General features: G+C 43.8%; 1 protein-coding gene across 2 annotated transcripts in view; it reads right to left on the reverse strand.

Moving 5' to 3' along the window:
• The window catches only part of LOC139418734 (carotenoid-cleaving dioxygenase, mitochondrial-like), a 101,328-nt gene that overhangs the window by 60,521 nt on the left and 15,376 nt on the right, over window positions 1-25,431 (reverse strand). For both annotated transcript variants that reach the window (XM_071168400.1, XM_071168401.1), the window contains exons 2-5: window positions 19,770-19,986; window positions 18,272-18,483; window positions 1,003-1,118; window positions 678-780 (exon numbers count right to left, since the gene is read on the reverse strand). In XM_071168400.1, coding sequence (XP_071024501.1) covers window positions 678-780; window positions 1,003-1,118; window positions 18,272-18,483; window positions 19,770-19,986 — 648 coding nt within the window. The remainder of the gene's footprint in view (window positions 1-677; window positions 781-1,002; window positions 1,119-18,271; window positions 18,484-19,769; window positions 19,987-25,431) is intronic.

Raw genomic sequence — 25,431 nt, forward strand, 5'->3', positions numbered from 1 at the left:
AACATAGAAATACAAAAACCTAGGCATACAAACATAGAATGCCCACCCAAATCACACCCTGACCAAACAAAATTAGAAACATACAAAGCAATCTACGGTCAGGGCGTGACAGTTGGTACATGTGAAGAGGGTTATGAATGAATATGGGTTATGCATATTCATAAGTTGTTAGTCTTTTCTTGCTGTTTTCTTCATCTAGTAAAACACGTTTTTTTGTTTAACCGCCACCAATATTATTACCTATTGGCCGATGTGTTTTCTTGCTGTGTTTCCCAGAATTGTTTGCCAGAAGTTGACAAGTTGCCGCAAAATTACCGCCAAAGTTAGCCTCATTTAACTAATTTGCATGTGAAAATATGAGCTTGTGGCAAATTGGCCACAACTGTTTGCTAGAAGCCAGTTTTATCAGTAACAGAGAAAAGAAAGAAAGGAAAAGGGAGAAGCTCTCCCTATATATATGATATATATATGTATGATATATAGGCCAGATGTAGGCTACATATCAATCTCAAAAATACAATTTCATGGTGCTCCTTAACCCTATAATTTGTAATTGCTGGTAATTCTTACCATTTAATATGATTCATATTTTTCATTGTGCTCCTACATTTGTTTGTGCTCCTACATTTTTCAACTTAGGAGCATGTGGGCCCAGTGGAGCTTCTATGTAGACTGACCTTTTCTGCCATATGAGTTGCCCATGTTGTACGTAGTGCCGTCTGGTTCAGTGTGGGGATGCGCAGTGGCCATATTCACAGCAATAAACTTTGTCCAATCCACCTGTAGTAGAAGAACAGGTCAGATAAAGTACACAGCTGTTACCAATATATGTCAGGTCAGGTGTCTGGGCACTCACTATAATCAATATATATTTCAAACAGGGCATCATTTACGTAAGTCAGTACATTTGTGCAAGGGTATGATTGTAAAATGTGTCTGCTCACTGAGCTTGTTGTTTTCTTTGGCTGTCTCTTATCTCCTATTATTATGTCATCACTGTACCTTATTCTGTGTCTCCAGGCTCTCTGGGTCCACCCTGTACATGTAGTTGGTCTCAGTGCTGACAAAACAGTCTCCCTTGTACTTTACAAAGCTAACACTGGCGTTGTCCGTTGCCTCTGCAGGGAGAAAACAGAAATAAAATGTAGAAATTGATTATTCTATTTTGATGGGGGCAATTGCATCTTGTTGCTGTTGATATTTCTTCATTTTCACTTTTCTGATTTAGACGTGCACAAAAGGAATGAGTGAATAACTTATTCGATTTTTGGACAAACTCTTTTTAAACCTTGGTAAATGACTATAGCCTGTGCATGGCTTGCATGGCCAATTAAAGATTAAAGTTGCTTGCAAACAGTCATATTTCTGGCAAATAGTTAAAGTTCTTGCAAAGATGTGCTGCTTGCAAAGAGCCCTGTTGCGGCTTGCCAACCCTTGAGAAGAGGAAAAGCCTCCCTTCTTCTTCCCTCCAATCCCCCTGTTTAAATGTTACATAACCTTCGACTGTAGCCAAGCCCCTGAGGCCTCAAACCAGTTTCCCAGGCAGCAGACCAGCTTGAGTTACAGTTTGAAGAGAGGAACACCTCATTGCATTGGGTTTACTCTCTCTGAAATAGTCTTATAAAAACCAGATCTTGAATAAAGTCCTTTCTTTGTCACATTCCTCACTGTTAAAGAGAAAAGATCAGCAGAATCTAGAAACCACACTGGAACTGACTCCACCATCTCCACAGGGATAATTTTGAGATTACACCATGAAATAGCACTGCAACATTGACAATAGGCAGCTTTACATTGCTCCAGGTTTATTCAATGCAATGTCACAGAAAATATAATTGCGACATGTGTAATGGAAATGGCAGATATATACTGAACAAAAATAAACGCAACATGTAAAGTGCTGGTCCCATGTTTCATGAGCTGAAATAAAATATCCCAGAAAGGTTCCATATGTACAAATAGCTTATTTCTCAAAAATGTTATGCACAGATTTGTTTACATCCCTGTTAGTGAGCATTTATCCTTTGCCAAGATAATACATTCACCTGACAGGTGTGGCATATTAAGAAGCTGATTAAACAGTATGATCATTACACAGGTGCACCTTGTGCTGTGGACAATAAAAGGCCACTTTAAAATGTGCAATTTTGTCACACAACACAATGCCACAGATGTTTCAAGTTTTGAGGGAGAGTGCAATTGGCATGCTCACTGCAGGAATGTCCACCAGAGCTGTTGCCAGATAACTTCTCTACCATAAGTCACCTCCAACGTTGTTTGAGATAATTTAGGTCCAACTGGCCTCACAATCGCAGACCACGTGTAACCATGCCAGCCCAGGACCTCCATATCCAGCTTTTTCACCTGCGGGATCGTCTGAAACCAGCCACCCGGACAGCTGATGAAAGTGAGGAGTATTTATGTCTGTAATAAAGCCCTTTAGTGGGGTAGAACTTATTCTGATTGACTGGGCCTGGCTCCCAAGTGTGTGCTTTTGGCTGCACCCCTGCCCAGTCAGGTAAAATCCATAGATTAGGGCCTAATGAATTCATTTTAATTGATTTGTGTCCTTATATGAACTGTAACTCAGTAAAATCGTTGAAATGTTGCATGTTGCTTTTATATTTTTGTTCAGTATAGAATAAATTATTTAAAGAATATTCTCTAAACAACATTTGTATCCGTTCAACATGGGTCGATTTTTCTTTTGTCAATCTTTCTATATTGTGACAAATGATGGAAACTGTATTTTGACTAAATTATGATTTCCGACTCATTTTGAAGGTACGCAGGGGCATGTGACGTGTCCGCATAACAATAATGCCCCACTCCACATTGAAATCGAAATGTCTACTGCTTGCAAAATAAAAATTTTCAACTATAAAAATTATGTTTATTTGCTAGACAAGGATTGTCCTGACTTTCAAGAATGCTTGAATTGCTTCGTCTTCCTTTTTCCGGTTGGCTGGCAAGTTTCACCATCAAATTATTTCAGATCTACAGGAGTCTAAGTTTCACCATGGAACGGACCGTGGCGATACGTTGTCACATGTTAATTACTAGAATATGGCAAATATTTGCCAATTACAGGATTCTATCTATGCTGGTGTTCCCAGGCTCCTAAAAAAGTAAACGGATAGGTGGAAGGGTAAACAGGCTGTCGCCAATTTATTAATGCTCAATTTGATGAAACAGTGTCACGACTTCCGCCGAAGTCGGCCCCTCTCCTTGTTCGGGTGGTGTTCGGCGGTCGACATCACCGGCTTTCCCGTCACCACCGATCCATGTTTCATTTTCGTTTTGTTTGGTCTGTATTACACACACCTGGTTTCAATTCCCATATCATGTTCCTTATTTAACCCTCTGGCATACATTTCTGTTCTGTCCGTGATTGTTGGTGTCTTAGTGGTTGTTGTAGGTGTTAGTTTGTATGTATTTTCCTATTTGGAATATTGCTTGAATTTTTGTGAGTAAACTCAGTTGTGTTGCTCAAGCCTTTGTCCTGCGCCTGGCTCCGCTACATCTCTGCACCCAATCGCTGACAAACAGGTTACGAACATCATTAAAAAAAATCACTGGACACATTAATGGAAACAGCTAGTTTGATAGCTGTTAAAATCAGATCCAACAATAATATCAAGGGGTTAGAAATCCAGGGCTTAAAAGAAAAGGTGTTATTGTACACTGATGTAAAAAATGTAATCGCTCCAAAACCTCATACAGGATCTAGATACTTTTCTAATCTCTCTGGATTACAACAAAATTATGATAGATGACACAATATTACGTATTGGATGACAAAAAAAACATTACTGTGTTGTTTACCAAAAAAATGGTCTGACGGTGATGTGGACATATTCGGTATACATATCCCGAAATAAATAAATGATCTCACCAATACATTTTTTATAGAAAGTTAACAAAAATAGATAAGATCTTGCTGCAGAAAATACCTCTCTAATTGTGGACAAATCCCCCTGATGGACTCTTTAGTCATTACCCAGTTTACCTATTTGGTCTTGCCTACATCTAGCAACCTGTTTTTTTAAATTACATGAGCAAAAATATTCCATTAGACTTGGAATGGCAAGCTAGACAAAATGACATTGGCCTATTTATATAATGAACATGAATTCGGATGGAAAGAAATTATTAAATATTAAAGCATTAGGGCCTAATGAATTCATATATCTTTATGTACATATTCTTTATCCCCTTACACTGTGTATAAGACAGTAGTTTTGGAATTGTTAGTTAGATTACTTGTTGGTTATTACTGCATTGTCGGAACTAGAAGCACAAGCATTTCGCTACACTTGCATTAACATCTGCTAACCATGTGTATGTGACAAATAAAATTTGATTTGATTAGACTTCTCACTAAAGGTGTCAGTCATACAAAGGTTATACTTATATCCTAACTGGTTCTCTAGAAAATGCGTAAGAATGTCTCACCCCATGTTCAGAATGGCCTTTTTCCCTTTATTCAGTTTACAACATCTCACTTTTGGTTATTTGAAAATGAAATAATCTCCAAAATATCACTATTTTTAAAACAAGTCATAGAAAGTAGTTTGCAATTACAGTTTAACCCAACAGAAAAAACAGAACAACAAATATTGTGGATAAACTCAAATATACTGACAGATTAAAAAAAAGGTATAATCTTTGTAAATTATGTCATAAATAGGACCATTGGAGTTATGTCAAACAGGCAGCTAACAAAAATATATGGAAATGTTTGTTCTACCCAAAATCACAACCAACTAACATTACCGCAAAAATGAAAGAGGAAAGTGGAAAAAGTAATGTCTTTCGGCCCTGCATTAAAGACCAAAATTGGTTAAAGAAAATTGTGATATATAAAAGAGTATACCAGTTTCATTTAAGGATAAAAAAAATCTACAGCTGTGACATACAGATTGCAAAATAGTTGGGAAGATAATTTCGATGTACCGATTACATGGCACATGGTTTATGAACTGATGCGCAAAACAACGCCGGATTCAAAACTGAGAAGTCAATGTAAATTATTATTCAAAATTCTTGCAAACAATAGAATGGTATATATATGAGGGATACAACCTTCCCATCTATAGCGTGGTTCTTGCTGCAAAAAGACAGAGTCGTTAGATCATTCATTTTAGTACTGTCCAAACCAGCCCCGTTGCGGATCCCGAAGTCTTGCTCCCAGACATACTAAACAACTTCTTTGCTCGCTTTGAGGACAATACAGTGCCACCGACACGGCCCGCTACCAAAACCTACGGACTCTCCTTCACCGCAGCCAACGTGAGTAAAATATTTAAACATGTTAACCATCGCAAGGATGCTGGCCCAGACGGCATCCCTAGCCGCCTCCTCAGAGCATGCGCAGACCAACTGGCTAGTGTGTTTACGGACATATTCAATCAATCCCTATCCCAGTCGGCTGTTCTCACATGCTTCAAGAGGACCACCATTCCTGTTCCCAAGAAAGCTAAGATAACTGAGCTAAACAACTATTGCCCCATAGCACTCACTTCCGTCATCATGAAGTACTTTGAGAGACTAGCCAAGGATAATATCACCTCCACCCTACCTGACACCCTAGACTCACTCCAATTTGCGTACTGCCCCAATAGGTCCACAGACGACGCAATCGCAATCACACTGCACACTTCCCTAACCCATCTGGACAAGGAATACCTATGTAAGAATGCTGTTCATTGACTACAGCTCAGCATTTAACACCATAGTCCCCTCCAAACACGTCATTAAGCTCTAGACCCTGGTTCTCGACCCCACCCTGTGCAACTGGGTACTGGACCTCTTTCTGGCTGGCCGCCACCAGGTGGGTAGGGTAGGAAACAACATCTCCACCCCGATAATCAACAACACTGGGGCACCAAAAGGGTGCGTTCTCAGCACTCTCCTGTACTCCCTGTTCACCCATGACTGCGTGGCCATGCACGCCTCCAGCTCAATCATCAAGTTTGCAGACGACACTACAGTGATAGGCTTGATTACCATCAACGACGAGACGGCCTACAGGGAGGAGGTGAGGGCCCTCGGAGTGTGGTGTCAAGAAACCTCACACTCAACATTAACAAAACAAAGGAGATTATCGTGGACTTCAGGAAACAGCAGAGGGAGCACCCCCCTATCCACATCGACGGGACTGTAGTGGAGAAGGTATAAAGTTTTAACTTCCTCGACGTACACATTACGGGCAAACTGAAATGGTCCACCCACACAGACAGCATGGTGAAGATGGCACAACAGCGCCTCTTCAAACTCAGGCTGAAGAAATTTGGCTTGTCACCAAAAACACTCACACACTTTTACAGATGCACAATCGACAGCATCCTGTCGGGCTGTATCACCGCCTGATACAGCAACTGCTCCGCCCACAACCACAAGGCTCACCAGAGGGTAGTGAGGTCTGCACAACTCATCACTGGGGGCAAACTACCTGCCCTCCACGACACCTACACCACCCAATGTCACAGGAAGGCCAAAAGGATCATCAAGGACAACATCCACCCGAGTCACTGCCTGTTCAAGGCGAGGTCAGTATAGGTGCATCAAAGCTGGGACTGAGAGACTGAAAAACAGCTTCTATCTCAAGGCCATCAGACTGTTAAACAGCCATTACTAACATTGAGTGGCTGCTGCCAACATACTGACTCAAATATCTATCCACTTTAATAATAAAAATGTGGATGTAATAAATGTATTAAATGTAGTCACTTTAAGCAATGCCACTTTATATAATGTTTACATACCCTACATTTACTCATCTCATATGTATATACTGTACTCTATACCATCTACTGCATCTTGCCTATGCCGTTCGGCCATCGCTCATCCATATATTTATATGTACATATTCTTATTCACTCCTTTACACTTGTGTGTATAAGGTAGTTGTTGTGAAATTGTTAGATTACTTGTTAGATATTACTGCATGGTCGGAACTAGAAGCACAAGCATGTTGCTACACTCGCATTAACGTCTACTAACCATGTGTATGTGACCAAAAACATTTGATTTGATGTGGCTTGTTTTTGGTCACAGTTCCAGGAATGGCTGAAGAATTGCAACATTTGCTTGGAGCTAACTCTGCAGATACTGTAGCACTACTGGTTGATTTGAAAAGTCATAGTCAACCGATCAATAATAACAATTTTAGCAAAAATGTTTATCTTTAATTACAATCTGTAGAAACTATGAGAATAGAAAGGTTCAGATCTTTTGTGAAACATCACAGCACATTTAAAATACATGGCAAATAGAAATCCAAAATGGACGGTGTTAAGAGATAGATGGGAGGGGTTGAATGGAGCTGAAGGGTGGTACTAATAACGACAAGATTACTCATGTATAATATACTGTGTCCGTAAAATGTATATAGGTTCAGAAATTTTGTGAAACAACCCAGTTTTAAATATATAGCAAATATATGTCAAACTAGATGGGCATTGGAAATAGATTAGAGAGGTTGAGGATAGAGGAAGGACAAGACTAAAAACAAACAAAATATAACTATTGTAAAATGGATTGTGTCTGTAAAATATATATGGTATGTATAAGATGGAAGTAGAAGCCTAAGTGTGGTTGGTCATTAGTTTAGTCCAATTAGGGGAGGGTGGAAAATAATAAAGGATTTTTTTTAAAGATATGTATGTATATATATGAATGTATGTATGTACAGTGCCTTGCGAAAGTATTCGGCCCCCTTGAACTTTGCGACCTTTTGCCACATTTCAGGCTTCAAACATAAAGATATAAAACTGTATTTTTTTGTGAAGAATCAACAACAAGTGGGACACAATCATGAAGTGGAACGACATTTATTGGATATTTCAAACTTTTTTAACAAATCAAAAACTGAAAAATTGGGCGTGCAAAATTATTCAGCCCCCTTAAGTTAATACTTTGTAGCGCCACCTTTTGCTGCGATTACAGCTGTAAGCCGCTTGGGGTATGTCTCTATCAGTTTTGCACATCGAGAGACTGAAATTTTTTCACATTCCTCCTTGCAAAACAGCTCGAGCTCAGTGAGGTTGGATGGAGAGCATTTGTGAACAGCAGTTTCATGAATAGTTAACGTTGCGTTATGGTAATGAGCTTGAGGCTGTATTCACGATCCCGGATCCGGGATGGCTAAGTGCTAGAGGTTAAAAGACTCAGTTTGACTCTCCTGCGCCTGACTTCCCTGCCACCTATACACATATATCTGACAAAATCTCTGACCCTTATATATGAAGTCAGCAGGAGAGGACACTACGCTCATGGAGGTGGAGGAACGCGTTCGGGAACAAGCAGAGGAGATTGACTGTTTAAGCTCCGTTATGGATCGCATTGTCCAGAATTTTGATCGCTGGGAGAGACAGGGAGTTTCTCCAGCGCCACCACCACCACAACCGGAATCTCCCTTGAACGTTTTTTCCCCTCCGGAACCAAAGATCCATTTATCCCTACCCACGGGATACAACGGAGATACTGCCGGCTGCCAGGGTTTCCTCCTTAAGCTGAACTTGTATCTGGCCACGGTCTCCCCAGTACCATCTCACCGTGAGAAGAGTTACGCCCTCGTCTCATGCCTCACCGGGAAAGCCCTGGAATGGGCCAGCGCTGTGTGTAGAAGGGAGGATGCGGCGTTGGACCATTATGAGGAGTTCACCCGCCAATTCCGGATAGTATTCGACCATCAACCCGAAAGCAAAGCACCTGGTGAGCTCCTCTATCATCTGAGGCAGGAGACGAGGAGTGCACAGGAGTTTGCTTTGGAGTTTAGGACCTTAGCTGCCGGCGCTGGATGGAGCGACAGGGCCCTGATCGACCATTACCGTTGTAGTCTACCCGAGGACGTCCGTCGGGAGCTGGCCTGTAGAGACACCACCCTCACCTTCGACCAGCTGGTGGACATGTCCATCAGGCTGGACAACATGCTGGCTACTCGTGGACGTCTAGATCGGGGTCTGGTTGTTCCATCCTCCCGCACCCTCTCTCCCGAACCTATGGAATTGGGAGGGATGGTAAGCAGGGAGACCGGAGGGTGTTCCCGCTCGAGCACCATTCATGGTCGCAGAGGGCACACTGCTGGTCGGTGCCGGGTTGGTTCCTCTGGGAATAGAGAAGGCAGGCAGGGCATTCTGGCATCACCCCAGGTGAGTAGGCACCATTCTCATCCAGAGCCCTCTGTTGCACTAATGTTTGTCTCTGTCTCTTTTCCTGATTTTTCCCTGCATATTCCCATTATAAGGCGCTAGTAGATTCAGGTGCGGCTGGGAATTTCATTAATAAAAGTTTAGCTCATAGTTTAGGGATCCCTATTGTTTCTGTGGATATGCCTTTCCCTATTCATGCCTTAGATAGTCGACCATTAGGGTCAGGGTTTATCAGGGAGGTAACCGCACCTTTGTGTATGATAACGCAGGAGGGTCACAAGGAGAAGATTAGTATTTTCCTTATTGATTCTCCTGCGTATTCTGTGGTGCTAGGCCTAACCTGGTTAGCTTGCCATAACCCCACTGTTTCTTGGCCACAGAGGGCTCTCACGGGGTGGTCGTGAGAGTGCTCAGGTAGGTGTTTAGGGGTTTCCGTTGGTGTTACTACGGTGGAAAGTCCAGACCAGGTCTCCACCGTGCGCATTCCCCCCGAATATGCCGATTTGGCTCTCGCCTTCTGTAAAAAGAAGGCGACTCAATTACCACCCCATTGACGGGGGGATTGTGCGATAGATCTCCTGGTAGACGCTGCATATCCCAAGAGTCACGTGTATCCCCTGTCAAAAGCGGAGACGGAGGCTATGGAGACTATGTCTCTGAATCCCTGCATCAGGGGTTCATTCAGCCATCCATTTCACCCGTCTCTTCGAGTTTCTTTTTTGTGAAAAAAAAAGGATGGCGGTTTACGCCCGTGCATTGATTATCGAGGTCTAAATAAAATCACAGTGAAATATAGTTACCCGCTACTTCTGATCAATACGGTTATTGAGTTAATGCACGGGCACGTTTTTTCACAAAATTGGATCTCAGGAGTGCGTACAATCTGGTGCGTATTAGGAAGGGTGATGAGTGGAAGACAGCATTTAGCACCACCTCAGGTCATTATGAGTACCTTGTCATGCCATTTGATGAATGCTCCATCAGTTTTCCAATCATTTGTAGATGAGATCTTCAGGGACCTGCACGGGCAGGGTGTAGTGGTGTATATCGATAATATTCTGATATACTCCGCTACACGTGCCGAGCATGTGTCCCTGGTGCGCAGGGTGCTTGGTCGCCTGTTGGAGCATGATCTATATGTCAAGGCTGAGAAATGCTTGTTCTTCCAACAATCCATCTCCTTCCTAGGGCATCGGATTTCCACTTCAGGAGTGGAGATGGAGAGCGACCGCATTACAGCCGTGCGTAATTGGCCGACTCCAACCACGGTAAAGGAGGTGCAGCGTTTTTTGGGGTTTGCCAATTACTACCGGAAGTTTATCCGGGGTTTTGGTCAGGTGGCCGCTCCCATTACCTCACTGCTAAAGGGGGGCCCGGTGGTCGGCTGAGGCGAACAGGGCTTTTGGGCACCTGAAGACTCTGTTTACCTCGGTGCCTGTGTTGGCTCATCCGGATCCCTCTTTGCCATTCATAGTGGAGGTGGACGCATCCGAAGCTGGGATAGGAGCAGTGCTTTCTCAGCGTTCGGGTACGCCACTGAAGCTTCGCCCCTGTGCCTTCTTTTCGAAGAAGCTCAGCCCGGCGGAGCGAAACTATGATGTGGGAAGCCGAGAGCTGTTAGCTGTCGTAGAAGCCTTGAAGGTGTGGAGGCATTGGCTTGAGGGGGCTAAACACCCTTTTCTCATCTGGACTGATCACCGCAATCTGGAGTACATCCGGCAGGCGAAGAGACTGAATCCTCGCCAGGCAAGGTGGGCCATGTTTTTCACTCGTTTTGGGTTTACTCTTTCTTACAGACCAGGCTCCCAGAACGTTAAGGCAGACGCATTGTCTCGGCTGTATGACACAGAGGAGCGATCCATGGATCCCACTCCCATACTCCCAGCTTCGTGTCTGGTGGCGCCTGTAGTGTGGGAGCTGGACGCGGACATTGAGCGGGCGTCACGTGCAGAGCCCTCTCCCCCTGAGTGTCCAGCTGGTCGTCTGTACGTTCCGACTGCTGTCCGCGACCGATTGATCTATTGGGCTCACACGTCACCCTCCTCTGGTCATCCTGGGATAGGTCGGACAATGCGCTGCCTTGATGGGAGGTACTGGTGGCCCACTTTAGCTAAGGACGTGAGGATTTATGTTTCTTCCTGCTCGGTGTGCGCCCAGTGCAAGGCTCCTAGACACCTGCCCAGAGGTAAGCTACAACTTCTACCCGTTCCTCAACGACCGTGGTCGCACCTGTCGGTGGATTTTTTGACTGATCTTCCACCTTCACAGGGTTACACCACGATCCTGGTCGTTGTGGATCGGTTTTCGAAGTCCTGTCGTCTCCTCCCTTTGCCCGGTCTCCCTACGGCCTTACAAACTGCAGATGCCCTGTTTACACACGTTTTCCGGCACTATGGGGTGCCTGAGGATATAGTGTCTGATCGGGGTCCCCAGTTCACATCAAGGGTCTGGAAGGCGTTCATGAAGCGTCTGGGGATCTCGGTTAGTCTTACCTCAGGTTTTCACCCCGAGAGTAATGGGCAGGTGGAGAGAGTTAACCAGGATGTGGGTATGTTTCTGCGGTCTTATTGCCAGGATCGGCCGGGGGAGTGGGCGAAGTTCGTGCCCTGGGCAGAGATGGCTCAGAACTCGCTACGTCACTCCACTACCCTAATACACATTGAAAAGGAGTATCAGCCGGTTCTGGCTCCTTGGCATCAGAGCCAGACCGAGGCTCCTGCGGTGGACAATTGGTTTCGGCACGCTGAGGAAACCTGGGAGGCAGCCCACGTCCACCTTCAGCGTGCCATAAGGCGCAAGAAAATTGGCGCAGACCGTCGCCGCAGTGAGGCCCCAGTGTTCGCACCAGGGGACAGTGTCTGGCTCTCGACCCGAAACCTGCCCCTCCGCCTGCTCTGCCAGAAGCTGGGTCCGCGGTTTGTGGGGCCGTTTAAAGTCCTGAGGAGAGTGAACGAGGTATGTTATAGGTTACAACTGCCCACTAATTACCGTATTAACCCCTCGTTCCATGTGTCTCTCCTCAGGCTGGTGGTGGCTGGCCCGCTCCAGGAGGCTGAAGTGCGTGATGTTCCTCCGCCTCCTCTAGACATCGAGGGGGACCCGGCGTACTCTGTTCGATCCATTTTGGATTCGAGACGTCGGGCGAGGGGCCTTCAGTACCTCGTGGACTGGGAGGGTTACGGGCCGGAGGAGAGATGCTGGGTTCCGGTGGAGGACGTGTTAGATCCTTCCATGTTATCAGAATTCCACCGTCTCCATCCGGATCGCCCTGCACCTCGCCCTCCGTGTCGTCCCCGAGGCCGGTGTCGACGCGCAGCTGGAGCCGCGCGTCACGACTTGCCTCTCCTTGTTCGGGCTGTGCTCGGCGTTCGACCTCACCGGTCTTCTAGCCATCATTGATCCATTTTCATTTTCCATTGATTTTGTCTTGTCTTCCCACACACCTGTTGTCAATCCCATTCATTACCTGTTGTGTATTTAACCCTCTGTTTCCCCTCATGTCTTTGTCAGAGATTGTTTATTGTCAGTGTAGTGTTGTTTGTATAGGTGCGCGACGGGTCTTCGTACCCATATTTGTTTATATTCATTTTTTCCATTTAGTGTTATGGAATGGAGTATGTTACTTTGGACATTTATTAAAAGACTCCATTTTACACTCAGTTTGACTCTCCTGCGCCTGACTTCCCTGCCACCTATACACATATATCTGACATACCCTTTTTTCCTCCAAACATAACGATGGTCATGATGTCCAAGCAGTTCTATTTTTGTTTCATCAGACCAGAGGACATTTCTGCAAAAAGTACGATCTTTGTCCCCATGTGCAGTTTCAAACCGTAGTCTGGCTTTTTTATGGCGGTTTTGGAGCAGTGGCTTCTTCCTTGCTGAAGGTCTTTCAGGTTAGGTCAATATAGGACTCGTTTTACTGTGCATATAGATACTTCTGTACATGTTTCCTCCTCTTCACAAGGTCCTTTGCTGTTGTTCTGGGATTGATTTGCATTTTTCGCACCACAGTACGTTCATCTCTAGCAGACAGAAAGTGTCTCCTTCCTGAGCGATATGACGCTGTCCAATGGTGTTTATACTTGCGTACTGTTGTTTGTACAGATAAATGTGGTACCTTCAGGTGTTTGGAAATTGCTCCCAAGAATGACTTGTGGAGGTCTACAACTTTTTTTCTTAAGTCTTGGCTGATTTCTTTTGATTTTCCCATGATGTCAAGCAGAGGCACTGAGTTTGAAGTTAGGCCTTGAAATACATCCACAGGTACACCTTTAATTGACTCAAATGATGTCAATAAGCCTATCAGAAGCTTCTAAAGCCATGACATTATTTTCTGGAATTTTTCAAGCTGTTTAAAGGCACAGTCAACTTAGTGTATGTAAACTTCTGACGGACTGGAGTTATGTTACAGTGTTAAATATAAGTTAAATGATCTGTCTGTAAACAATTGTTGGAAAAATTACTTGTGTCATACACAAAGTAGATGTCCTAACTGACTTGCCAAAACTATAGTTTGTTAATAAGGAATGTGTGGAGTGGTTGAAAAACGAATTTTATTAACTCCAACCTAAGTGTATGTAAACTTCCGACTTCAACTGTAAATAAAGAAACGTCTTCTCACTGTCAACTGCATTTATTTTCGGCAAACGTGACATGTGTAAATATTTGTATGAACATATCAAGATTCAACAACTGAGACATAAACTGAACAAGTTCCACAGACATGTGGCCAACTGAAATGGAATAATGTGTCCCTGAACAAAGGGGAGGTCAAAATCAAAAGGAACAGTCAGTATCTCGTGTGGCCACCAGCTGCATTAAGTACCTCAGTGCATCTCCTACTCATGGACTACACCACATTTGCCAGTTCTTGCTTTGAGATGTTACCCCACCAAGGCACCTGCAAGTTCCCGGACATTTCTGGGGGGAATGGCCCTAGCCCTCACCCTCCGATCCTACAGGTCCCAGACATGATCAATGGGATTGAAATCCGGGCTCTTCGCTGGCAATGGCAGAAGACTGACATTCCTGTCTTGCGAGAAATCATGCACAAAATGAGCAATGTGCCTGGTGGCATTGTCATGCTGGAGGGTTATGTCAGGATTAGCCCACTGAAAGGGTACCACATGAGGGAGGAGGATGTCTTCCCTATAATGCACAGCGTTGAGATTGCCTGCAATGACAATGAGCTCAGTCCGATGAGGCTGTGACTCACCACCCCAGACCATGACGGACCCTCGATCCTGTTCCAGAGTACAGGCCTTGGTGTAATGCTCATTCCTTCGACAATAAACCCGAATCTGACCATCACCCCTCGTGAGACAAAACCACGACTTGTCAGTGAAGAGCACGTTTTGCCAGTCCTGTCTGGTCCAGCGACGGTGGGTTTGTGCCCATAGGCGACGTTATTGCCGGTGATGTCTGGTGAGGACCTGCGTTACTACAGGCTTACAAGCCCTCAGTCCAGGCACTCTCAGCCTATTGTGGACAGTCTGAGCACTGATGGAGGGATTGTGCGTTCCTGATGTAACTCGGGCATTTGTTGTTGCCAACCTGTACCTGTCCCGCAGGTGTGATGTTCGGATGTACCGATCGTGTGCAGGTGTTGTTACACGTGGTGAGCAGGGACCCTGGTCATCTTTCTTTTGCCGTTTTTCAGAGTCAGTATTTTTCATAACTGTGACCTTAATTGCCTACTGTATGTAAGCTGTTAGTGTCTTAAAGACCGTTCCACAGGTGCATGTTCATTAATTGTTTATGCTTCATTGAACAAGCATGGGAAACAGTGTTTAAACCATTTACAATGAAGATATGTGAAGTTTTTTTTTAAAAACTAATTCTCCTTTAAAGACAGGGTCCTGAAAAAGGAACGTTTCTTTTTTTGCTGAGTTTATGTGTATATATATTTATCTGTCTGTCTGTCTGTCTGTCTGTCTGTCTGTCTGTCTGTCTGTCTGTCTGTCTGTCTGTCTGTCTCTGTCTGTCTGTTTCTATATATATACAGTACACGTCAAAAGTTTGGACACACCTACTCATTCAAGGGTTTTTCTTTAATTTTACTATTATCTACATTGTAGAATGATAGTGAAGACATCTGTCACGGCTCATGTCAGAATGAGTGGACCAAAGCGCAGTGTGGTAAGTGTTTACGATAAATGTATTACTCAAAACACTCAAACAAAATAACAAAGAGGGAAAACCGAAACAGTCCTGTCAGGTGCAGACACTAAACAGAAAAAAACTACCCACAAAATCCAAACGAAAAAGGAAAACTTATACAGTGGGGAGAACAAGTATTTGATACACTGCCGATTTTGCAAATCCAGAAAATCACATTGTATGATCTTTAAGTAATTAATTAGCATTTTATTGCATAACATAAGTATTTGATACATCAGAAAAGCAGAACTTAATATTTGGTACAGAAACCTTTGTTTGCAATTAAAGAGATCATATGTTTCCTGTAGTTCTTGACCATGTTTGCACACACTGCAGCAGGGATTTTGGCCCACTCCTCCATACAGACCTTCTCCAGATCCTTCAGGTTTCGGGGCTGTCGCTGGGCAATACAGACTTTCAGCTCCCTCCAAAGATTTTCTATTGGGTTCAGGTCTGGAGTACCCCCCCACCCCCCCTGGTGGCCCTGGTGCATGAACCTTCACTGGAGGAACCGGGCCGCAGATCATCGCCTGACGAACCAGATCACCGATCATAGCCGGAGGCTCCGCACTGGGCTGTGCTGGCGAATGTTCTTGTTTTTCTTTGCCAGGTAGGACACTAGAGTGGCAGTGGGCGTGAAGGAAAACCTGGAGGACAGGACCTGTCTGCCCTTTGACTCGAGCAGCGCCGGCGGGAGCTCGGCCTTGTTCTTTCTCACGGTGCCCACCACGGTGAGGTACCTCTCGAGGAGCCGCTGTCCCAGTTCGTAGGAGGTAAAGAAATTGTCACACGTGACGTTGCGACCGCTCAGTCCCGTTGTCAGATTGAGGACGACGCACATCCCCTGGTTCTTCTCGGGGCATCCGCCGGACGCCTTGCACCTTGCATTTTCCAATTGTAGCTGGACATTGCGTCGCAGACCACCCACGACTTGATGCCGTATTTCGCCGGCTTGCTGGGGATGTACTGACGGAAAGGACAGCGGCCTTTGGCAAGGGGAGAAGAGATTGGTGTCATAATCGGCTCGTTGGGGCCAATGAGTGCTACGTTATACATATACTAGCTCTCTCCGCACGCACGCACACACACGCACACACGCACACACGCACACACACACACATACACACACACGTCCACCGTCACCTCGGGCCCCGGGTTGTAGAGGGCCGGCAGCCGCTCCTGCCACAGGTCCCAGACCTCTCGTATGGCTGTGAGTTTGTCCGTGGTGAACCTCGCGGGTCTCGACCGGCGGTCTTCGAATTGCAGCAGCCTCGAGTACCTGTGAAAGACCTTGAGTGGCATGGTGGCTCGGAACACGGTCCTTCCGCTCTCCGCGTCCCACAGGCTGGCCGCGGCATCGCCTCGGGACCTGTAGACGCCCGCTAGGATCAGCAGCCCTACGTAGGCGCACAGGTCGGAGGCGACCATGGCTCGCCAGCCGTCGTCGCCTGATTTTCTCGCCACGTGCAGATTCGTCATGCCCACAATTATCCTTTCTATCTCCGGTGTGACAAACAGGTGGAAGGTGGACGCGATGTCGCGGGCGCGCGACACGGCGTAGGCCGTGGGGCCCGGAGTCTCATCCGGCCCGGCATGGCAGATTGCATTTGCATTCGCAACCATTTGATTTTGCCGTTTTTCGACAGCAGCAGTGTCGTTTCCCTTTGGGCTCGAGCCGAGGCAGTCTCTTCCTCGCGTTCATCCTCGCGTTCGTCTTTGTGTTCGTCCTTGCGTTCGTCCTCGGAGGCTTCATCGCATTGGTCCTCGCGTTCGTCCTCGGAGGCTTCATCGCGTTCGTCCTCGCGGTCGTCCTCGCGGTCGACCTCGCATTCGTCCTCGGAGGCTTCATCGTTTTCGTCCTCGCGGTCGTCCTCGCGGTCGACCTCGCGTTCGTCCTCGGGGGCTTCCTTCGGGTCTTTTAGACCTCGAAGAGCGCGAAGAGGTCTGGTCAATAATGTTATTCTTCAATACAATGAAGGAAGAATTTCTGTAGTTCAGATAGAGCCTGGTCAACCATGGGGGCGAAGGCATATACAACAGTATCATCGGCATACAAGTGCAGGTCAAATAAAATGGAGAGACATTTATATTCTTAATATAAAGGAAACCTGATTTGATCAGGTTCAGTAGATATACACTGTGTTCTATCTGTCATGTCATTTTTAACTCCAGACATAAAAGAGCACGTATGTATAGATTGTTTTCATGTAGGTAGGCCTATCTTTCCCACTTCAAACCTCTCTTTAGGCCCAACTGGGTTTAAATGCCTTCTTCCGTTTCATTTATTTGTAATTATTCATCAGTGTTTATTTATTTTTGCTGCTTGGATAACCTTATCTACTATTATTTATTGATATTTTAATTTCTTAATATGCGGTGCGTACTGCGCAGAAAACTAGATTAATAATTGTAAGAATCATTGTAATGTTTGTTTAACAATGTGTCCATTAATCCTGTAAGGGATGAGTTGCCAACTGTCTATTTGACTAAATAAAAGTATCTGCTTCAGAGGGAAGGCTAGACAGTATCCGTAATATCTGCATGATCCACATGGCCTAGTTTCTGAAGTCTGGTGTGGAGTTAACTCATTTTAGACATAGTATGTGCATCCTGTACTTGTTATTGTACATTGACCCTGACATAACCCTAAGCTGCAATGCATGCATAGCCTACATTTACTTTAGGAGTGAAGACATAGACACTGAATGGTACAACAACACACTGAGTAAGTTATGTCTCTGTCTAAAAGCAAGAATTTTTGAGGAAATCAGCAACCGGTCAACTACTATGCAACTGCAAAACTATGATGAAATGTATAATGACAATGCTGTTACCGTATTAATTAAAGTTACTAGGTGTAATTGCAAGTGTAAAGTGTTGCTCAAAATAAAATGTGTATAGCTGACTGGTTTATATCCACCCCCTCTCCACTCTCTGTGACTGTGACTCACCTATCATCTCGAAGCGAGAGAGGAAACGCAGGAAGAAGTTCTTGCAGGGGTCGGGCATGGCCACTGTGCCAAACTCTGACACCATGATGCGGTTCCTCTCGCTGTTCTTCTTGTAAGCATCACTCTGCAGGAAGCGACTCCTATAGGTCACCTTGCCATCCTCAATCTTAAACTGGTGCAGCATGGCCATCCCATCAAACCAGTGGTTGTAGCTGAAGAATAAAGGACAGTGGGGATAGGTAAGGGCAAGGGAAAGTGTTAAAACCCCCTAAGATTGATGTCTGCGCCCCTGAGTAAATCTAATTAGCATAATAAAAATATCCCCATGAAAGTCTGTCAATTTAAGCTAGAGACATCTGTTTTTTTGCATTGGATGCGTCTCAATCCACCACGTCTGCTTAGTTAAATAAAAGTTAAATAAAATAGAGAGGTGACATCTCTAGATCAGTGTTTGTCAGACCAAACTGGGTTCTCACAAAATCGTTTGTAGCATCCGAATTGTTTAGCCTACAAACTAATATGACACCTATATGGAAAGATGAGACTCTTATGAACATTATGGTGTTCTCTGTTTTGATCTACACTTCGTCTGATGTGGGACAAGTCTGAAATCGGTACAGCTGATCTACCAACGTCTGTCTATAGTGTCCGAACTGTTTGGACTACAAACTAATATATGGTGAGACGCTCACGAACATGTCGGTTGTTTTGCTTTAGAATGCACACAGGCTTCAAGACTTGTCTGAAGGTCCCCAATTACCTATCCCCAAAATTTATGGAAGGATATATGGAGTCTGTTTATTGAAAAAAAAAGGGTTTCGGTAAATAAAAAATAAAAAAACATCTCTCAGATATAGTGCAGACACTTCAGAACAATCTTCCTTTAGATTTTTAGGGGGAACAATCTGTTGTTCCATGTAGTGAATGTGTTATTCAATGTGTTATTCATGTAGGCTAATAACAGGGGGTCTTCAAGGGATCTTAAAATTCAAAATCAAATAGCTAAATGATCATGGTACGACCGTCATAAAACAATTCAATATAGCTTAGTAGCCGCCCCCCTAGACATGGCTTAGACTCTTATGGGTTAAAGGTTAGGGATAGGTTCAAGGTTAGTGGATAGAATAGGACAGGGAAGACAGATTAGATTAGTCATGAATAAAGTGGAAGTGGATTTATCATGCATCCATCCGTATAGCGTGGTTCTAGATCTGTTTGTATTGTCTTGCCAACTCCTATGGTTGTTGTCCATAGCACTACAGGAGTTGGCAAGACAGCACAAACAGGTCTGGAAACAGCCTAACGTCCTCATATTTTTTTTGTTAAATGTAAAATAGTTTGGTGGTGAACTGCTAAAAAGGATATGTGTTGATGTATGTCTCTGAAACCCATCCTTGTTATGCCAATGTGTAGCCTACTTATACTTATTTTTTGTTTTATTCTACTGGTCTAAAGGCTGCAAGTTGTTCCAAAAAATGTGGCTAAAGGTGTGACTCACTGTTGGTTTCCGAACTCAAACTTCCCTGGGCCATTGCGGAGGAGGCTGCCTCGGATCCAGGTTGGGATGGTCCCACACACCTCTGTGGCGATGGGCTCTGGGGTCTCCTCCACGGACCGCACCAGAGGGGCGATAGACTCCAGACCCTTCAGCTCTAGCTGGTTACACTTATTGAGCTCCTTTGGCTTGGCATCACTAGACGGTGTGATGGTCGCATCTGCAAAAAAATGATAGATACTTTTATTTGTGTGTCTCTTGAACCTCTAGGATGCTGTGAGTCCCACGACACACAAACCAAACCGTCATGCATAAGAACAGCCCTTAGCTGTGGTATATTGGCCATATACCACATTGCCTCGTGCTTTATTGCTAGATTATAAAATTAAATTATGAAGACTGTTTAGACTTCGAGCCTCACATTGGTACCTGCCTGAATCCCCCCAAGCACCCCATTGGTTCCTGCATGAACAGTAGGCTGATACTCCATTTCATGGACCCAAGATACATAGGTAAGGTTCTACATTGCAATATGAATGTCAATACACGCAATAGGTCTATAGTGAGGTGATTTCCCATAGTTAAAGTTCCCTATTATGAGCTACAATGCTAATATTTGTGTAAACTCTTCAGAATTGCAATATGTGGATGTCACTGAGTAGACTGATACCCTATTTCATGGATCCAAGATCCATACCTAAGGCTGCACATTGCAATATGCATTTTCAGTACATTGTAGACAGACTTATGAGCTGAATGTGACTCATTTCAGAACAGTTTCAAAGTCCCACAATAAGTGCTATGAAGCTAATATTAGAGAAAACTCTTCACAGTTGTGTTCTATGGGCATTACTGAGTTGGCTGACACCCCATTTCATGGGTGCACAATCTCTAGCTTAGGCTGTACAGTCAAATATCCATGTGCAATAGGCTGTATAGTGAGCTGATTTCCCACAGCTAAAGTTCTCTAATAAGACCTAAGATGCTAATATGTGTAAACTCTACATAGTTGTGTTCTGTTGGTGTCACTGGGTAGGCTGATACCCCATTTCATGGGAGCACAATATTTAGTTTAGACTGATCAGTCCAATATGCATGTTCAATGATTATAATAGGCTGAATGCTTAATGCTGCTAACTTCACACTTGTTTTTAGAGTCCCACAATAAGAACTAAGACGCTAATATTTGTGTTAACGAGTGTTTTCCACTAGCGCTTTCTGTCTGCTATACAGCAGTTAACAAACTCATTTTCAGCCGGATAGCCTATTTTTTTCCAATTTTCCAAATTAATTAGGCTACTAAGGCTGCTAAGTCAGAAAAAAAGTTAGCCGGGCCTTCTCCCACTCGAACTGGGATTGGCAACTCCAGTCCTTAGGGGCCCGGTTGGTGTCAGCCCCAGCTAACACACCAGAATCCAATAATCAACTAATCATGATCTTCAGTTTAGAATGCAATTAGTTTAATCAGCTGTGTTTGCTAGGGATGAGAAAAAAGTGTGACACCACTCAGGCCCCCGAGGACTGGTGTTGCCCATCCCTGCTAGAATGAACAAAATGCATCTCCTAGTGATCTATTGACAGGACAGGCACCTGTCAGTCACAAAGTTAACGATCACAGGGAAACTGTCTGTCCCGCCTCCGGTACCTGTGTTTGTTATGTAGGCTGTGGTGGCAGTAGAGAGGAAGAGGAAGAGATAAGTTAGTTTTAACAGTGGCCAAGTAAGCTACTATGGCTATTTGATCATAATGTAGACCTAACAGAGTGGTATACCATCGAAAACGATGGACAAAATGCATATGCATAACATTTTAATAACATGGAAATAGCTATTCAGCCTACAGTAGCAGCCAATGTGTGGAGTTAAATGTAGGCCTACATTCCATTAGACTTTGGGGGAAAAAACATGCATGGCTTGACCATTAACCTGTTCATCCACTTGTCCTTCAAACAAGGAGGTTGTCACATCCTGATCTATTTCACCTGTCTTTGTGATTGTCTCCACCCCCCTCCAGGTGTCGACTATCTTCCCCATTATCAATTGTGTGTTTATACCTGTGTTCTCCGTTTGTCTGTTGCCAGTTCGTCTTGTTTGTTCAAGTCAACCAGCATTTTGTGTCTCAGATCCTTTTTCCAGTCTCTCTTTTCTCGCCCTCCTGGTTTCGACCCTTGCCTGTCCTAACTTCGAGCCCACCTACCTGACCACTCTGCCTGTCCCTGACCATGCCGACCTGTACCTTTGCCCCCCCCCTGGATTATCGACCTCTGCCTGAACCTGCCTGCTGCCTGGTACTGTTGCCCCACCTTTGATCTCAAAACAAGTGCATCTACTCACGATCACAGCTGTAAACACAGTCCTGTTCAGAGTAAATGGCACAGATCCATAAATAGAAATGTTCTATTTGCATATAGGGCTCCTGAGTGGCGCAGCGATCGAAGGCACTTCATCTCAGTGCTAGAGGTGTCGCTACAGACCCTGATTTGATTCCAGGCTGTATCACAACCGACCATGAGCGTCGTTCGGGTTTGGCCTGGGTAGGACATCATTGTAAATAAGAATTTGTTCTTTACTGACTTGCCTAGTTAAATAAAGGTTAATTAAAATATCAAATTAAATACTGCAGCTCTAACTGGTTATGCCGCACTGGTCTGTAGAGTATAGTATGTAGGCTGATTCATGCGCAATAGAATTCTACTGCCTACAGCAAAATCTCTTCCATAGTTGTTTTGTTTCAGTATGTTGCATTAAAAGTGACTAAAAATGTGTTGATTCAATCACAATTGCCATAGTAAAGGGAAACGTTAATAGTGTTAACTAAAAGGGAAAGCTCTAGAATGTTGAGTGAAGTTCAATCTCGTGCTTCTTAGTTTGCTGATATTTCTTCTGTGTACAGCATGGCAGTCCCAGGGAGCTGTGTGGCAGTCTCTGACTACTGCGTGCCCGCACACCGAACAGCTTAGAGGGAACATAGATGTAGGCTCACGTCAGTATATACAGTTCAAGTAGGAAGTTTACATACACCTTAGCCAAAATACATTTAATCTCAGTTTTTCACAATTCCAGACATTGAATCCTAGTAAAAAATCCCTGTCTTAGGTCAGTTAGGATCCCCACTTTATTTTAAGAATGTGAAATGTCAGAAAAATAGTAAAGAATGATTTATTTCAGGTTTTAGTTCTTTCATCACATTCCCAGTGGATCAGAAGTTTACATACTGTATACTCAATTAGTATTTGGTAGCATTAGCTTTAATTTGTTTAACTTGAGTCAAACGTTTCGGGTATCCTTCCACAAGCTTCCCACAATAAGTTGGGTGAATTTTGGCCCATTCCTCCTGACAGAGCTGGTGTAACTGAATCAGGTTGGCAGGCCTCCTTGCTCTCACACGCGTTTTCAGTTTTTTCACATTTTCTATGGGATTGAGGTCAGGGCTTTGTGATGGCCACTCCGATATCTTGACTTTGTTGTCTTTAAGCCATTTTGCCACAAAGTATGCTTGGGGTCATTGTCCATTTGGAAGACCAATTTGCAACCAAGATTTAACTTCCTGACTGACGTCTTGACATGTTGCTTCGATATATCCACACAATCTATTTTGTGAAGTGTACCAGTCCCTCCTGCAGCAAAGCAGCCCCACAACATGATACTGCTTGTGGAGTTGCTTCTTCGGCTTGCAAGCCCCCCCCCCCCCCCCCCCCCCTTTTTCCTCCAAACATAACAATGGTCATTATGGCCAAACAGTTCTATTTTTGTTTCATCAGACCAGAGGACATGTCTCCAAATAGTACGATCTTTGTCCCCATGTGCAGTTGCAAACAGTCGTCTGGCTTTTTATTACATTTTGGAGCAGTGGTTTCTTCCTTGCTGAGCGGCCTTTCAGGTTATGTCGATATAGGACTCGCTTTATAGATACTTTTGTACCTGTTTCCTCCAGCATCTTCAAGTTCCTTTGCTGTTTTTATGGGATTGATTTGCACTTTTCGCACCAGTACGTTCAACTGTAGAAGACAGAACACGTCTTTTTCCTGAGCGTTATGATGGCTGCGTGGTCCCAAGGTGTTTATACTTGCGTACTATTGTTTGTACAGATGAACGTGGCCCCTTCAGGTGTTTGGTAATTGCTCCTAAGGATGAACCAGACTTGTGGAGGTCTACAATTATTTAAAGGCACAGTCAACTTAGTGTTTGTAAACTTCTGACCCACTGGAATTTTGATAAAGTGAATTATTAATGTAATAATCTGTCTGTAAACATTTGTTGGAAAAATTACTTGTGTCATGCACAAAGTAGATGTCCTAACCAACTTGCCAAAACTATAGTTTGTTATTAACATTAACATTTTTGGAGTGGTTGGAAAACTAGTTTTGAATCCAACCTAAGTGTATGTAAACTTCCGACTTCAACTGTAGGTTGTAGATCGCAAAAGAGTGTACTGTAAAAAGTATTGCAGAGGATAAAGTTGAATATTGAAAACATTGTTCATTTCATTTCTATTTGTTTCCATAGTCACCAATTAAATTTCATAGACAAGATATTTTTACATTTAAAATAGATCAAGCAATGCCAAAAACAAATCTACATCACAATACAGTAATTGTTGCAGAATTCACCCACAGAAATGACATGCTTAGAATTACTGGGAGTATATAAAGGCCCATTGTTTTATTCGAGTAACGATTAATAAGAGTGGTGTGATGGGGTAGACCAGTGGTTGCTGGAATAGGCTCAATGCTAGAGCCATTGTCAACCTTCGTAGACTATTTTATTAAATCTCATGTGCAAGAATTTCCATCATATGTAAAATACTCTATATACCTCATAAACAAAATCTCACTAATAACGATATTAACATAAGACTGCATTTTGGTCACATTAGATGTCAAGAGTCTATATACCAGCATTCCGTCTCAAGGACAAGGTCACCATCTCTGTTGGCTGGGTAGTGAGACAGACAGTGTGTGCGTAGCAGGACATGTGTGTGCGTATGTTTGTGTGTATGTATGTTTGTGTGAATGTGTGGGAGTGAGAAGTCAGTATAAAATGAATTGTTTTGTATTCTTGACTTTAGAACGTTCCCGTGAATAAACATTTGACCATTGTAGCTGGGTCTCCGCCTGATTCATTTCAACCAGTTTCCTACAAACTCTGGGTTTCAGACTTAGAGTAATATAATTAAATTGGGTTATGTACCTGGAGAACATAATTCTCTTATCACAGCCCTAGCTCACTATTTGAGAGACAGAGATACCAACGAATACACACCAACAAACTTGATTTTAGAGCTGGCTGAATATGTTTTGTCGTATAACTATTTCAGGTTTGATGATGAATACTACCTCCAAATGAATGGAACATCGATGGGCTCCACATTCGCTCCGAGCTATGTTAATCTTTATGTGGGTATTTTTGAACAACATTTTTGTTATGTTCTGTCAATTACTGATGCCCCCTTTAAGAATTGAGCAGTGTTGATCTATGTTATTCTGGTACTAACTCGTTTTAGTAAATGTGAAGCTCCAGTTCACTTCCTTGTATTCGGAATCTTTCGTATTATATAAATAAGTAATAAGAGCTAAGACATTATAGTTTTGTTAACAATGAAAACAAAAATCTATTTTTGAATAGAATCCTGAAGTGGTATCGATATATTGACAAAAAAAATGTGC

The sequence above is a fragment of the Oncorhynchus clarkii genome, chromosome 10, assembly GCF_045791955.1.
Source record: "Oncorhynchus clarkii lewisi isolate Uvic-CL-2024 chromosome 10, UVic_Ocla_1.0, whole genome shotgun sequence".
Classification (NCBI taxonomy): domain Eukaryota; kingdom Metazoa; phylum Chordata; class Actinopteri; order Salmoniformes; family Salmonidae; genus Oncorhynchus; species Oncorhynchus clarkii.